This window comes from Engystomops pustulosus, chromosome 3, assembly GCF_040894005.1.
Source record: "Engystomops pustulosus chromosome 3, aEngPut4.maternal, whole genome shotgun sequence".
Taxonomy (NCBI): domain Eukaryota; kingdom Metazoa; phylum Chordata; class Amphibia; order Anura; family Leptodactylidae; genus Engystomops; species Engystomops pustulosus.
Genome location: NC_092413.1, coordinates 153,608,433 through 153,625,564, shown reverse-complemented (window position 1 = coordinate 153,625,564; position 17,132 = coordinate 153,608,433). Strand labels below are relative to the sequence as shown.

General features: G+C 37.1%; 1 protein-coding gene across 1 annotated transcript in view; it reads left to right on the top strand.

Annotated features, from left to right (window-relative positions):
• LOC140122129 (probable cation-transporting ATPase 13A4) overlaps nucleotides 1–17,132 on the top strand; it is a 64,527-nt gene that overhangs the window by 23,219 nt on the left and 24,176 nt on the right. The window contains exons 6-21 of the mRNA XM_072142623.1: nucleotides 1,151–1,220; nucleotides 1,308–1,442; nucleotides 1,801–1,873; nucleotides 3,411–3,542; nucleotides 3,638–3,808; nucleotides 5,087–5,244; nucleotides 6,290–6,478; nucleotides 7,784–7,845; nucleotides 9,946–10,096; nucleotides 10,190–10,273; nucleotides 10,642–10,798; nucleotides 11,234–11,351; nucleotides 13,009–13,133; nucleotides 14,508–14,674; nucleotides 15,828–15,941; nucleotides 16,988–17,067. Of these exons, the coding sequence (XP_071998724.1) occupies nucleotides 1,151–1,220; nucleotides 1,308–1,442; nucleotides 1,801–1,873; nucleotides 3,411–3,542; nucleotides 3,638–3,808; nucleotides 5,087–5,244; nucleotides 6,290–6,478; nucleotides 7,784–7,845; nucleotides 9,946–10,096; nucleotides 10,190–10,273; nucleotides 10,642–10,798; nucleotides 11,234–11,351; nucleotides 13,009–13,133; nucleotides 14,508–14,674; nucleotides 15,828–15,941; nucleotides 16,988–17,067 (1,986 nt within the window). The remainder of the gene's footprint in view (nucleotides 1–1,150; nucleotides 1,221–1,307; nucleotides 1,443–1,800; nucleotides 1,874–3,410; nucleotides 3,543–3,637; nucleotides 3,809–5,086; nucleotides 5,245–6,289; nucleotides 6,479–7,783; nucleotides 7,846–9,945; nucleotides 10,097–10,189; nucleotides 10,274–10,641; nucleotides 10,799–11,233; nucleotides 11,352–13,008; nucleotides 13,134–14,507; nucleotides 14,675–15,827; nucleotides 15,942–16,987; nucleotides 17,068–17,132) is intronic.

Genomic DNA, 17,132 nt, shown 5'->3' with positions numbered 1-17,132 from the left:
TACATCAAAACAAGATGGAAAAGAGGGGTTAGATAAAGCACTGAGAGGAGTACAGAGTGCCTGAGAGGAGTACATTGGTGAAGGAAGGATGGAAGAGCTGATGTGGATAGAGGACACTGAGGGGATAGATGGACGGAAGGTGAACGCGGTGAACGCGGCCCCGGCATTGGCTCTATGTCATGGTCTATCGCAGGCATCATGACGTCAGTTGCACACTGACATCATAGTGTGTGCCGATGCCGCTGCACACATTAGAATGTCAGCGTGTGGCTGACGTCACAAAACCTCTGACGGACAGGGACACGGAGCCAATGCCAGAGCCACAATGTATGGAAGACGGTTTTTCAGCACATCTTTTGTGCTAAAAACTCGGCTTATACTTGAGTATAAACGAGTATAGTTCTTTTAAAATTAAAGGGGTATACAGGAATAAGCATAATTCATATACAACTGGGTCCTCAAATATAAGATAATATGTATTTAGTTTTTTAAAATTTTGCTCTGCTTAGCAAAAAATGCTGTGGGCATATACTGTAATGGAGAATTAAAATGCTACTGGCCCTTGATCAGTCAGTTGATTTCCTCCGCGTGGAGCAGACACAGGACAGAAGATGGCCTCTGGTCACATGTCCACATCACATGTCCTGCACCTGCCTGGGCAGGTCATGTGATCATCACTATGTTTGGCTGTAGTCAATTGGTTAAAGTGTATCCAGTATGGCCAGTGTTGGTGTGAGACGTCATCTTAGTGAGGTAATGTGAGGTGATGGCAGCTAACACATCATTACTGTGGTAACAGAGCAGGACAGTCTGTTAGATCATCACTGGGTGCAGAGGGGGAGGAATTTCTAAGAACTAAAGGATCATGGGACTTGTAGTTTCCAGTGGCGGCCATCTTGGTGATAACTCTGCATACTTTAGAGAGGCCATAAATTTTGTAACTCATAAAAGCAAACTATTTAAGCTCCATTTTGACTAATGACATTAAGTTTTATTTTATTCATTTATTTATGTCATCATGGGTTTTTGTGTCAGACATTCATATTCCCGGAATACCCCTTTAAACTTTTAAAAAGTAAGACTGAATATTCGACTCATAAATATTTGATTCCATATCAGTAACACTATTAATGCTCTTTATTTGTTATAGGAGACTTGTTTGTGGACAAAACACTATTGAAGTTGAAGTTGCACCCCTCTGGAAATTATTTATTAACAAAGTATGTAAGCGGCAAATGTACTTCAAACGCAAAATATTGACAACAATGAATAGGCAACACTGACATTGTAATTTCTGTCATATACAGGTGCTGAATCTATTCTATGTATACCAGTTCTTTACTGTGGTCCTGTGGCTGGCTGAGGGTTACTTGGGTTATGCTATTGCCATTCTCCTCTTGACTTGTTGTACAATTACCTTATCTCTAATGGAACTAAGACAGGTATACTGAAAATTTCATATCAGAAAAGAAATTAGTTTCAGCTACAAAAATAAGCAACTATATTCTAGATTCCATGTTGGATCTTTTAAAGTAGGGCAACTTCTGATTTCTTATATACTCCCTGTATTTGAATTAATAAGTCCTGGTTGAGAGGAACATCAAAGCTCTGGTCGACAGTACAGTATGTGCTCCTCAAGCAGATAATTGTCCATAGTCTCAGATGTAGTCCATCTATATATATCACTGAGGGATATGTTGCAGTATATGATAAGCATATGAATAATAATACATTATCTACATCTGTAAAGAGTGCTTGTAGTAGACCATAAACTGTATTTTGATTTTTTTCACTTAATAGCAATCCACAAAGCTTCATAATTTGGTAAAAGCCCATAATGACATGAAGGTGACTGTGGCCCGGAGAAATGAAGGTATGAGTATTTTGTAATGTACTTTTTTTTCAACTTTAAAGGGAACCTGCCATCAGGATTTCACATTTTGGCCTGAAACATATGCAATAATATGGGAATGGAAACCAGTCATTAGGTCAAAATGTTACATCCTGATGACACGTTCCCTTTTACTATTTAAATTTCTGCAATATTATTTCTAAAATAACCAACTTTAAATTTACAAAAACATTTGTGTAAATGTATATTTATTTTTTAAAAAAAGTTATAACTGAAAAAGTTTTAAAATTGTAAGGAGGCATCTTTTGTTTCAAAATAGCTCACCTCTCCAGTGGACTTTGAACCTTTTTCAGGGTTTGCGCCGGCTTGGACAGGTATTTAACAGGTGTCTGCACTGGGATTGTGTCGCACGGGATCATTTTTTGGTGCAGCTGCACTGGCTTCCTTGCAACACAAATTTAAATGTACAATAAATGTGGTGGGCCTACAAACTGGCAGCAATGTGGACATTTATGTGCCTGACTACTGTTGAGAAAGGCATAAAAAATCTCCCCCAATATCTAATGCAAAACTCATTTTGCAAGCTACATGCAAGTTTTATTTTTAAAATGATTAGGTTAATGTAAAGATTTTAAGAGTCTTTTTCATCCAATCTTATCAATATCCTTCATTTACAATATCAATTATTTGTTGAAACTGGAAAACTCCTTTAACCACTTTCCTTCTGCTTTACAACTTTATACATTGTAGTGGTAGGCGGCACTAACAAGAGGAGTTGAAAGTGCAGTGTGATCACAATCTCTAGCTGCAGTCTCACTGCTCACCCGGAGACAACATCCATTGGTCCAGATATATGAAAACTGCTGTATTTAGCCTCACTAATGTGCAGTTTGCGCCACATTATTTAAGTGTTGCACGCTCTTAGTTTATCTGCTCTGTTTTCAGGATATGACACCAGTGCACCATTTTTTCTTGGTGCACTTTCCTTCATGCTGCTGCAACACAATTGTGTCGAATCACTGTAATAAATTTATAGCTAGATAAATGTTTTAATTATAATTATATGTACACATATGTTTACCCAAAGGTAACTTTACATGCATTTCCGTTGAGTTAATCCACAACTTATGACAGTAGAATTGTTGTGTATGTGATTAATGACAGATTGCTTTCCACAACTGATTATTCATCCTCAGCTAATACAAGACATGTCACTTATTATAGTGGATGTTGGTGTGGAAATCAACCCCTGCAATGCAAAGGTTATATAATAATAATGGTGCAATAATTATTTGCTGCTAAATGGGACCATTGTTAATACTGAAAAACTGCCGGTTATGAAAGAGGGAATAAACACTGCATAAACACTCTGGTAATGAAGTGGTTAAAAAAAAAAAAAAAAGACTATACAGGACATATGGGTAAATCAGAAATATAGTACAATATTTAGATATATTACTAGTCTTAAACTACCGTAGGTATAAATAATGAGACTCATGAGTGTGTTGCTTTATTGATAATAAGTTAAAACTAATGTGAAATCTATTTTTTCTTTCAGACTGCACTCAAACGGAGTGTCAATATTTAGTTCCAGGGGACATAATTGTTTTAAAAGGCAAAAATTTTTTTATGTCATGTGATGCCATTTTGATCAATGGAACTTGTATTGTTAATGAGGGAATGTTAACAGGTAGGTTTGATCTCAGAATCCCAACATAAACTAGTAAGAAGCCTACAATCATGCTTTTCAGACAGTATTCATGCACATTTTCTGGGTTTATGTAGGTGAATGTATACCTGTAACAAAAACGCAACTACCACATGCTGATGACACAATGTCCTGGAAACAGTATGCTGGAGAAGATTATAGGCGTCATGTCCTATTCTGTGGTACAGAAGTGATCAGGACTGAGTCCACTGCACAAGGTCCAGCCAGAGCTGTAGTCTTAAGGACTGGTAAGTCTATATATAAGTAAACCACCTCCCTCCTTTAGATACAGTATGTCCCTATACACACAGCTGGGATGATTGGGCCTTCTGTGCATTAGCAGTCATGTAGCATTTTCATACACAGTTACAATACAAATAACACATTGAATTTACAGTGGGTATAGAAAGTATTCAGACCACTTTGAATTTTCCACTCTATGTTTCATTGCAGCCAAGATCAGATCAGTAAGATCAGAAAAGTTCTTTTTTTGCACATAAATGTACACTCTACATTTTAAAGTAAATTTGTCACCACATTTTTCACTAATACAGCTAGTGGCAGGTTCCTATAGAGCCCTAGTAACAATCTGACCCCCTTCTTTTAGCTAAAGATGGTTTCCCTCACATCCTCATAAAATCAGAGTTATATACTTGCCTGGTATCTAGGGATCAATAGAGCGAGTCAAGGGATGTGGCCTAATGTCATGTGACCAGGGTGACATCATCACAGTTCTTTTAGCCTCTTAACATTAGCTAACTGTTCCCCATGTACATATCTGACCACATAAAAAATCACAGCAGCCTGTATGAACTTCTAATCCTCTCCATGCAGGCTGCTGCGACTTCATGTGATATGTTATGCTGTGATTTCATGACATATATGCTGCCTCAGCTCACAATAGACATCCTTGGATACCAGGTAAAATTATAAATTTGAATGTATGAGAAGTTTTTCACACCTGGATTTGTGAATTCTCTGCCATTCTTCCTTGCAGATCCTATCTAGTTCATTCTGGTTGGATGGTGAACATTGGTGGATGTCACTTTCATGTCTCTTTAGAGATGCTCTGTTGGGTTTAGGTGAGGGCTCTGGCTGAGTCAGTCAGGAATGATCGCAGATTTGTTCTCAAGCCACTACTTTGTTATTTTAGCTGTGTGCTGAGGTGTCTGAGGTTCAGAGCACTCTGGAAGAGGTTTTTTCTATCAGAATTGATATTGCAGTTTAGTTACTATTGCAAACAGGCTACATTATGAATGTATGTGACGTCACAGACATGTAAAGTAACAGCAAAACACTGCAACCACTTCAAACTGCTGATCGGAGGTGGTGCAGGGTGTTGCATGCCCGCCGATCTAATATTGGTCACCAATTGTGGCTTATCAAACTTTGAATGTCAAAATACCCATTTAACATACATTACAGATATGGTGCCTTATGCAGATGGTGATTATATCATGATTATTTTGTACTTTGCATGTTTTGTCCAATAATTTAATAACATTTTTTATTTGTTTTTTTTTTAGGTTTTAATACAACTAAGGGAGATATGGTACGGTCCATATTGTATCCCAAACCCCTAAACTTTAAGCTGCACAGAGATGTTAAATGGTTCTTCATATTTTTAGGATTTTTAGCCATTGTTGGCATTTTATATTCGGTGATCATATTTGTACAAAGAAAGGTATTACGCATTTAATAATCTTTGTTTATGTTGGTTGAAGGGGGTGTTTCTATTGATTGACAGAGCTATACCATAGACTTATTAAAGGTACTAAAGGTACTTAAAAGTACAGTTCATAGATTTATTTGATTGCAAATAAAATTTATGCAAAGGGCCATTAATTTTATTGAGTTTCTTTTTAATAGAATAACATCTTCAATTTGTGGCTATTTGGTTCTGGAAACATATGTGACAGACTAACCTTAAGTTCCCTGAGCTAACCCAAACCCTTGTTTATTCAAACTTGTCCACACTGCACTAACCTGCAGGTGACAACTGGACAACAGTCCCTACACTGAGTATGTGTTCAGATGACAAGCAGACAGGCAAAAGTGAAGTCAGAATAACTGTGTCAAGAGCAAGATGGTGGTGGGGTACAGAATCCTGAGGCAAAGAGTATTCAAAAATGTAGCAAGAGTTAGATAGCAAAAGCACAATAGAGGAGGTAGAACAACAAGTGGCAGGATACCAGTATAACCAACACCTGAGTGAATTGAGGATAGGTATATGTGCAGTTCCTGAACGCCATCCCAGAAGCTGATTGGTTCAGCTATACACCACTCAAAACACATCTGACAGAAAACTCAGATCTAAGATGAGTAACAAGAATCATCTGCTCAGACCACAGCAAAATCAAAAGCCTGGGTGAAATTGGGTTAAACAACACAAGTTCTGACACAACTTGTATCTGAATACAATAGTCTTAGAGAATAATATAATAAATATGTGGGTTCTTCCCAGTAATATTGGTCATAATCTAGTAAGCACGGACACTGGGGATAGTAATGAGCAATGAGAATTTTTTTTTTTTAAATGCATAAAAAGACTGGACATATATCTTAGAGAGAAGGGTGCGATATAGCGGAATGCTACTGATCACTTGGGGTATATATATTTATACATATATACCTATATATATACATATATATGCATGTATATAGGAGGTATTGTAATGGATTAAGTTTTTACATCTATCAGCAATTTTGTGTATATTTGTATTTAACAGGTTTCAGCATGGCGAATTATTGTTGAAGCACTTGTTCTCCTGACATCCGCAATTTGTCCAATCATCCCGGCTGCTTTAACAGTTGGAATTTTATATGGTCAAAGCAGACTGAAGAAAAAGAATATTTTTTGTATAAGTCCAGACAGAATCAACATGTGCGGTCAGCTTAATCTCTTCTGTTTTGACAAAGTAATTTGCAAGAATTTTTCCACTTATTTTGCCATCATTACATTAATAATATATTAAATTTTTTTATAGCAGTATATTTTACATATGTATATTTTACAGCCATTTGGTTATGTGGGCAGGTCATGTGAGAACGTGTCACCTACAGTCATCTGATTACATTACAGTGAGAAGAAAAACATGTAATACCTTGGCTGGTGTATCATTAAGGCTGCAATTAGGGGGGTTTAGGGGGACTGTGGAGGAGGAGAAGGGGCCTCAAGTCACAGAAAACCCTCCTACCTTCCCAGGTACATACAGGGCTAAATTATCAGTAGTTATGTCATTGGCATGTAAAGGGTTAACACCCACGATAGGTGCAAGCACCAACCGTAGATGTTAACACTGGGTGTTTGCTGCAATATACAATATGCTGCCATATGTAGCATATAGTTATTCAGTTTAGATCATTAATGGAGTGCTAGAGATAGAAACACAACTGATGTGTTAGTCAATTTCTGACAATACCCTACTATTAAGTGAAGAAGCAGGTTGCATACTCGTCCTGCTGTTCCACCAAATAATGAGTACCTACTGGATTTCTGAGGGTCCTGTTCAAGTGATTGATGGTGGTCCCAGTCATCAGACTCTCACTGATCAGTTTGGATTAACTTAGGGGTTGTGGGGAAGTGCTCAGGTAGATGCCTGGTAGTAGTAGTGCAGGAAGCAGGGACACATGCAGGGTTAAAGTCCAAATAAAGTGTTTTATTCACACTTCAGAAAACAACAGAAATTCAGCCTTGGTTTTGGCACATATAAAGCAACACAAAAATAAACCCTGCCTGGCTAGGCACTGCCTAATACAATATCAGGTCCTAGCTATATGGGTACCAGGCTGCCTGGCACACGCTCTTGGCCAGCAGTAGTACAGGAGGCACTCAGTTACCTTTGCTGTGTGAACTCAGTCTTAGCCTTCAGCTCTCCAGGTAGTGCCTCTCCTACTGCTTCTGGCCTGCAGATTAAATCTGGCTCTAACGAGGTCTGTGACCCGCACCTGTGGGCTATACAAAAGCCCAGGAGCAAAGCCCGGGTGGAGTAGGAGTCCCACTACCAGCCTACCCCTACTCCATAATAAGCAGGCTCAGTACGGACATTACCAATGTGTCCATGTTATCTTGGCCTCAAATTTATGGTTTAAAATAAAAAGATGTACTTTGCGTAATACTAAACACTATTCAAAGAAGATAATATTTTATATTCTCTGTGTAGACTAGCTACTTATGTAGTAGTTGTGAATTATTTAATGTATTCTCTTTCTATTCTTTTCAGACTGGCACTTTAACAGAAGATGGTCTTGACCTAATGGGAATAATACCATCAGGAGGAGTATGGTAATTATGTCTAAAGTTATCAGATTAAATAAGATGTAGAATGTGACTGACAAAGTATGTCCAGTTTGTACTGTATGCATAAGGGAGTAGAATGTCTTCCAGGGCACCAAAGTATCTAAGAAGTGCGCAACAAGGACTATTTATCTACATAATCTTTTCAAATTGATATAGTTTTTGTTCCATTTTTATACCTTAAATAATTCAAACCTTTCCATTCAAAGTTTTTCATACTGACTAATTCAAACTGTTTTTTAGAGACAGCTGTAGTTTTTTTTAACCTTTTGATGACAGTTTATTCCAGTTTATATGGCTGACAATACAATGTGAAAGAAGGAATTCAGCCTTTTTGTATTTTTTTCTTCATTACTGCATTTTCCAGATGAAATGATTGTTATTGTATTTTTTAGATTGGCCCTTTTCAGACCCTGGTTTACCAAATGTTTTATTTTTGTGCATCTAGATTTATGAACTTTTTGGGCTTCAAGATACATTCATCATGTTTAATAAATAGAGGCAATCAGAAAATCTGGGAGCTGTTACAAGATTTTCTGAAAATAGGAAAGGCAACCTTGATCACCAAACTTTCAATGCAAGTGGAAAGAAAACACAAATGTTGTGTTCTAATTAGATCACCTAATTTAAAGGGAACTTGTCAATAGAAATTGACAGTATGTTGTAAGACCTTCCAGATCATGTTTCTATTATTGCCCAGTATCATGGCATGATGCAGAAAATCAGATTTGAAATGAGATTTAAATTGGTTGTATAAAGTCCTGGGGGTGTAGAGTTTAGCACTAAAGTCAACCCTTCCCCATCAGAACATCTGTGACATCATTCATCAGACTTCTGGAGAGCTGGTTCCTTACGGTATATCCCTGAATGTAGGATCATCAGTCTCAGCAGAAGGTTTTCTGAAGTAGGCAGAGAGACTTCAGTGCTAAACTATCAGCAACCAATTTACATGTCAGTTCTAAGTTCTGGATGATTACTCTATACTGGGTCATGAAAGTGAATATGAAATATGATCTGAAAAGTATTAAACTGCTTAACAACAACTCCCCTTGAGAAAGCTACTCGCGAAACACGTGTCGGGGTGTACAGCGTGTGCCTGTTTTACTGGTATAGGTAATTATGTTTCAGTGCTAGCTCCATATGAGGTATAATGCTTCCCCTCTACTTATGGGATCTCCACTTAGGCTCTGATTTACACCATACCTTATGTACCAGGTATGATTCCCCCAACTGGTTTATGACTTTGTGATCATTTGGCACTCTCTGTTTTTATAATTTTATTGCTACTTTTGTATTGCCGTCTACTTGTTCATATAATAAAAAGTATTTGTCTGGCCCTTACCTGACTTATAATTTCCTTTATTGTATTCAAAACTTTGGTTGTATTGTATGAAAATAGCGGGGGGTTATCTGGGATAGGAAATTCTATGCCCACACCCCACGCTTTATGCTTGTTTTGGTTTTGTGAACATGCTGTTAATGGCTTATTAGGCCATTTATGCTGAGGTTCCATTTAAGTGGGTAGTAGTCCATAATCTGCGACAAAAAACAGGTCTTTGTTGTGCAGCACAGTGAAAGCCTAGTGCTTACAGCACTCGCCTAGCTCATGGTTAGGGGCAATTTTTAAATAGATGGCAGGGGGTCGAATTTCTATAATTTGGAGAATCCTACATAATTAAACACAGAAATAATACTAAACTTAGAGCATGTTCAAACCCATTGTTGCAAGTTGCCAAAATATGTGCCATTCAATGATTTTACAAAAATATGTTATAATTATATAATTAATAAATATCAAAAAGGTATTTGAAAATGCATAAATACACTGATTTGGAAACTGCACTTCTAAACCGTAACTTACAAATGCTACCCAGTCATACATAGCTACCATGTGCACAGAAATGGAAGTTAGACACATTTAATTTATATTTAATTATACACAAAGGCAAGGCTATAAAATACCTTGCAATTGTGTGGGAGAGTAAGGGCTTATCCCAAAGTTAAGACATTTACCCCTATAGTAATAAAGTTTAAAATGAAACAAAACATGGAATCATTTTATTGAAAATTTACCATAGCTATTTTCAGTTTTCAGGAAATGATTAACCATGATCAAATGAATCAAGTGAGATGGGGACCGCTATTTGCTGCTTTGACATGCTGCCACTCTGTGATCTCGGTTGATGGGAAATATCAAGGTGATCCGTTGGATCTGAAAATGTTCGAAGCAACAGGCTGGGTAATGGTTCCATAAACTAATCAACACTACATAGTTATAAACAATTTTGGGGAAAAAATAATAAATATATTTTTTTGATTTCTCTTTTTTCAGGTTTTACAATCCACAGATGAAGAAGTTGAGGAAGAATGTACCTCACAGAACATGGTTGTCTATCCTGGGCCTAATGCATGGATAGTAAGTATTCTTATATTGTAACAAATCAAACACTGTTTTACATGTTCTCCTGACCGTCCACATGAAGACAAATGTAGGTGGCAGTGGTTCTTCTACTACACAGAGCAGAAGAAGAACATTACAGGAGAACAACAAAAACAAGTACAGGTAGACAGTTACCTTTTATTACAATGTGCTGACATTCTCCACACTGGGATAACTTTTTAGAGACCATAAAATAAATTAGATTTTTTAATTTTGGTGAATGCCTTTTCTGCTTTCAACTTTGTGGATTGAGTTTATACTACTGACCGCTTTGGGTAAAGGACAAAATTATGGAGGTTACAATTTTTATAATATTGAAAAATGTTTGATTTTTTTCTCCACAGAATACAGTGAAAGGCATAAATGTTTTGCTCCAGTACCCTTTCTCCTCAGCCTTACAACGTATGTCTGTCATTACTGAAGTTATCAATGGTGATGAGTTGGTTGTCTACATGAAGGGAGCTCCGGAGATGGTGGCCAGTTTTTGCAAACCAGAAACAGGTGAATTTAAATTGCAGTTTGTAAGGTAACTCAAGGTATAATAATATATTTCACACTAGAATATACTGTTAACACAGCTGAAGAAAAATCCTCTGAATTGTGTTCTTCAAGTAAAATTTCTCATCTTTATGGGAGCTTAGCAAAACAACAGCATAAGTTAGGCTATGTTCACATTTTTGCTACAGCCTCCATTATTAAGCTCTGTCATAGGGGCAGAACAGTAAAATAATAAAAGAAAAGAATGATGCTTAATGGAGCCCAAAGCTCCACTTGATTACAATGGGGTTAGTTGGACTTCCATTAGAGTAACAGTTAATTTGCCTCCTAACAGACGGAGCTTCAAGCTGAGAGCAAGTTTTAATAAACTCAATTTAAATAATATAAAATAATTTTTTGGTTGCTTTTTGGTCTTCTAATCCTATTTTAATTGTTTAGTTCCAAAGGAATTTGCGGAAGTACTGGAAGTCTATACATTTCAGGGGTTACGAGTACTTGGACTGGCATTTAAAACTCTTACAAATGGAAATCGTGATGATTTAGAGAGTATTGACAGGTAAGAAAAACATACAAAAGTTATTACATCTCTGCTAACATAAAACAGATGCTCCTAGCAGATATTATGCAATAGCATCCATCACCTATAGCAGTGGGGCCAAAATCCAGAGGTTGCATTTGGGGCCCTCTGCACAGAGTTCACCAGACAGACTCAAAGCTTCCACCTGCAGTCCCAAAAAATTCCAAAACCTGCCATATTCTGGGCTGTGGACATGGCCTGATAATCATTAGATTTACAGGAGCTCCTGATCTGGGCCCCACAATTCTTCCAGTTCAGCTGGTCCTAAACAGTACTCTGTCTCTTAAAGATTGCTCTTCATTGACCTTTAGGTTTTAATTTCAAGATTATTATTTAGTGACTGTTTCATGTACCTTTATGTGCAAAAACCCTCAATTGGATGTGGTCTGCCATATCATAACTGCATGCTAACTGGCTTTTTGCAACAAGTATTTCCACCCAAATGCTCCTCTAGCCCTTGTCTAAGTCCAGTTGCCCATAAATCATGAAAAACTTTTATTCACCAAAGGTACTCAGCACCCATTTGGTTGCACAAACTTACCTACTCAGCAATGCCACTGCACTATCACTATGCCACTATCAAACCCTTGCCAATTTTCACCACATGATTTGGGAGTGCTCGGTACTACAAGCCTATTAGGCTGATGTATCTCTGTCCTGTCCTTGGTGGTGGAGAGGCCTGTCCCTCTTGGTCCTGGAGCTTGCTTATTTAATCTCTTGGATGAGGAGCGCTGGTCCCATTACGAGCGAAAATTCCTTAGAGTAGCACTGTTTATTGCCACGAAGGCAATTGTACTCAGATGTTTGGACCCTCGAGCTCCATCCTGTGGAATTTGGAAGGGTCTAGTTAACTCCATTATACCATATGAGAGAGTTATCTATAAAAATAGAAAGTGTCCCCTTAAATTTAATAAGATTTGCGACCAGTGGTGCGACTCACCTCTCAACATGTTGTAGTGAGTATTTATCACATTATATCACAACCCCTCTGACCCCCCAGTTTTAGCTTTAAATGTCACCTGAAGGGCACCCACCTGACGACATTGGGTCTCTTATCGTACAAATGAAAGTCACTGATGGGATGATTTCTTGTAGTAGTGACTAACTTTTGTTATGTTTAGTTGTTGTTGTGTTATAGATATCATGATTTTCATGCACAATCTCTTTCAGGATTGGACTCTTATGCTACGTCTGTTCATATTGCCATTGCCAATGTGCCATTTTACTGTACACTGTATTGAATACCCTATGTCATTGCAAGATATAATAAAAACGAGTTAAAAAAAAAAGATAAACTTTTCTGTGTAAAACATTGAGGGGCATATTTATTATACGCTTCCACCTCTCTGTGGCACAGAGGTCCTGATAAATATGCCCCTGAGTGTCTATTAGCATCAGATGCTTAAATAAGTGCACTAGTATGGCATGTGAGTTCAGTCTGCCTTTTTATGCACCCTCCGAATTTTATGGTGTATGTTTTAAGCTGATTTGTGCCGTGTTATAGCTGCACAGTATATTTGAACCTTATAAATAGAGGGTTCTTTATAGAATGCAAGATGCTTTTTAATACATCTATGAAACTAACTCATGCTTTATGTATACAAATATAAATCATTTTGTTTTTTCTCTGGTATAGGGAAGAAATTGAAAGTAACATGGACTTCCTTGGTTTGCTTATATTAGAAAATCGTCTCAAACCAGAAACTAGACCTGTGCTAGAAGAACTAAATGCTGCCAACATTAGAACTGTTATGATTACAGGTCGGATTATTTAAAAAAATTCTTATATTTATTTTATGATACTATTTATTATACATTTCATATCTATATGAAGACCAACAAATTATTCAATGTAATTATATTAAAGATAAGAAACATCTGTCTAAAGGTTATATATTGTATTGGAATAATTCCCCATTAATTTTCAAGTTGCTGAGCTGCCATACCCGACACAACCTGTGGAAAGAGATGGTGCTGTTTTGGGAGGAAAGAAGTCTAATTTGTCTAAACTTGAATAGCCCCTTTAAATAAAGCACAACAAGATTAATTTACAGGCAGTCCCCTACTTAAGGACACCAAACTTACAGATAGCCCCTAGTTACAAACAGACCTCTCTGCCCACTGTGACCTCTGGTGAGGCTCTCTGGATGCTTCACTTTAGGCCTAGTCCGTGATGATCAGCTGTAAGGTGTCTGTCATCAAGCTTTTCTGATAATCCTTGTTCCCATGATAGCACAAAATTTTGCAAATCCAATTGTCACTGGGAGAACATTTTTTATGGAATTACAGAAATAAAATACCAGCTCTGCCTTAGATACAAATTGAACTCAAGTACAAACTTAAATAACCTAGCTTCTATGTAACACATGGACTGCCTGTATAGTTTGTCTGATTTCAATTAAAAAAAATCCCGGGCACTGGCAGGATTTAGGAGACTACTTACAGGACATCTACCACCAGGATGAAGTATTGTAAACCAACCACATTGACATACTGGTGTTCTGCTCTTCTTTAAGCTTCTTATGCCCTGCTTTTTTTTTAAAAAAAAAAGGTTTTTAAATTCATGCAAATGAGCCTGAGGGCTCTGGATTCCATAGGTGTTAATGGAGCCTGGAACCCCTCTGGCTCATTTGCATAATTTTTAAAGCTTTTTTTTGCAAAAACAAGGGCATAGGAAGCTTAAACAAAAGTGGATTCTGCCAGAGGGGGCACACACCAGTATGTCAGTGTGCTTGGTTTACAATCCTTCATCACGCCTATCAATTGAGCCGGGACAACTGCTCTTCGTTTGTCACTGATAAGTAACAGTGGTTATTTACTTCCAAAGAACCAATTGCATATAATTCTGCAACAAAAATTTGTTCTGTTGGGATAAACATGAATTTCTGAAAGCTCCTGGGAGTATGCATTTGATCATCTACCTTTATGTCCATTGAGGACATTTGTAAAGCAGAAAATGGAGAGGCATATTACACATGATTTAGAATATGAAAACCATATTTAAATTTAGGAAAAAACATAAAGAATGTTCAAGTTTCATCTTCTACTTAATTGCAGGGCAAAATGAATTTGTTAATACCACAACATCTGAAAGAATGAGTATATATTTAATAATGTGTTTATATTTTTATGTAGGCGATAACATACAAACAGCAACTACGGTTGCAAGGAATTGTGCAGTCATTTCTGAGCACAGCAAAGTCATATTGGTTGATGCGCAAGGTCCTAATGGCAGTTCCCCAGCTTCAGTCACCTGGAAACTTCTGAAGTATCCACAGAACGAGAAACATGATAAATTACAGGTAAAACCATGTTATTGTTACAATCTTTAAATAATTCTGAAATATTTTAATCTTATGTAAAGGGATTGTTTTGAATGTGTAAGTTGTGAAAATTGTAAATGTTGCTGCCTATTTCTTTACAAACTGAGAAGAATTTGTTCTAAGAATTAATCTTAAAAGGGCTTTCAGAGAGTAATAAAAAATAGCAAGGAGGCTGCAGAGGGGCTGCAAAACAAAATAAACTCGTATTGACCTTGTCCAGTGTTCCCGGTGTCTCAGCACTACCCAACCCCTGTTGCAGTGCCTGATACAGCCTGCCCCTGTAAACAAACAGGCACGGCATGGAGGGACCTCAGGCGGGACACCATAAGTGGCGGGTTAGGTAAGTACAAGTTTATTTTTTTATGCAGCCCCTCCCCGGCCACCTCTTTTTTATGCAGACCCTCCCCGGCTATTTTTATTACTCTCTGATAACCCTTTTAATGAATTAAATTAAATAAATAATTACATTTTTTTCACAACACTCCCGCAACAAAATATCAAAATTATCTGAAATGACAGGTTTTTAATTAAACAAAAATTTCAAATATAGATGAAAAAGAGACAGATTTTCTGCTTCTCTGTGGGTTCACAATACATGCTACTCAAAATAAAGTAGGGAGCATCTACAGAGAACAGCAGGCACCTACACATGACATCTATTTAGCTTCCAACTGCTAGTTTCCCAGAACCATTCAGTAACTGCTCAGTATTGGTGTATAATATCCTTCATGATGCTGCCACTTCTAAGCTTCTGCCACAGAGAGGGATGGGAGAATACCATATTCTTTCTGTGTGCTGTGAGTTGAAGTAGACATAGCACGTCTCAACCTGCTTAGAGAAAACAGGCAATTAAAGATGGAGCCCACTGAAGTGTACACTACTGACAAATGCAGAATACAAGTCATTGTTAATAACAGGGATGCTTTAAGAACAGTAATACACATAACAAGACTGACTAAAATAACTAAAATAGTATAATATACATTTTTTTATCATGACAAAAAGTATCTACAGAATCTATATATTTAACTATAAAGCTTCCTACACTTGACCTAATCAAGTTACCGCACTTGCCTTGATTTAAAAAAAAAAATCTTTATTAGGTAATTAATATTTCACGCTATGTCCCCAGGAAATGTTCATTGATTTTGAAGATGGCAAAATACGAAACAATGATTATCATTTCTCCGTGAGTGGGAAGACTTATGAAAATCTGCAGAAATACTTCCCAGATTTGTTACCAAAGGTAAGTAGCATAATCGTAAATAACAGAAGTTTTGTTTCACATACATTATTAAGATTTTGTTTGCTTCATCTGTACTGGGACATTTTATATTTGTATATTGAATCCAGGAACTTGGTAAAAAAATAACCTGTGCAGGCAATAGCTGGTCTTTCGGCGCTCTACCGGCACTCCCCACTCCTTGCGACTATCATGGCTAGTCTTATAGATTTATATCTGGGGCTCAAACCCCTAATCATTGTAAGGTGACTTTCAAATTAAATGAGTCTGTGTCCAGCGCTGGAATTTGACTAACTTGAAGGAAAGACAAGACCTGTCCTTGCAGGAAGTTAGCAACAAGACTGATAAGTTTATTGAGGGACCGACATTTATAGAAAACCATAAGGCACTTTACATAAGGCGTGTAATTAGGAAAGCAGCAACTAGAATTGGGTGTTCTCACCCAGGAAATGTAACACTATTGGATGTAAGCACACAAAGGAGTCTAATACTATTGGCTACATGCAAATACTGAAACTTCCCAGGTGCTCGCCTGGATACCTTCCTCTAGGTGGTGCTAGTGAGCACCAAGTCTTTGTGTGCTTAGGGAAACACCCAAACTTAGTTATCACTACACAAAGTTATATGAAATGAATGCTGAGTCTTTAAAATGTCTGACAGTATGTAAGATGGCGTCTGAGTCCAGTGTAATATCTTTAACACTAGTATACCAGCACAAGCCCCCCACCTATGTTTGTGATTTACTCACAAATTCGAAATCCCTGAATTATTAAAAAAAATTAAAAAAAAGCTGAATCACTTGGTAAGGCAAAGCATGTGGAAACATTTAGTTTCTATCGCTAATCAGAATCAAATGAATATGTCTTATATGTTAAGGTTTATTTATTGTTTCCAGCAGTAATATATACTGTAAATGCTAACAATATAGGATAGAAAAGATCCCTTAGAGTTTTGAGAATGTACTTAATCTTTATCAGAATCGTTTGTTGTTTGGTAATGTATGGTCATTATGCTTGTGAGTTAAAACCGTCATTGCTTTGTTTTTACAGATATTAATGAATGGTTCAGTTTTTGCAAGAATGTCGCCTGGGCAAAAAGCAGCAATTATAGATGATTTTCGAAATCTTGAGTAAGTGTTATGCTGGGCCAAACTAAAAAAAAATTAAATTTATAGTAGCTCCTTTGAACTTCTTT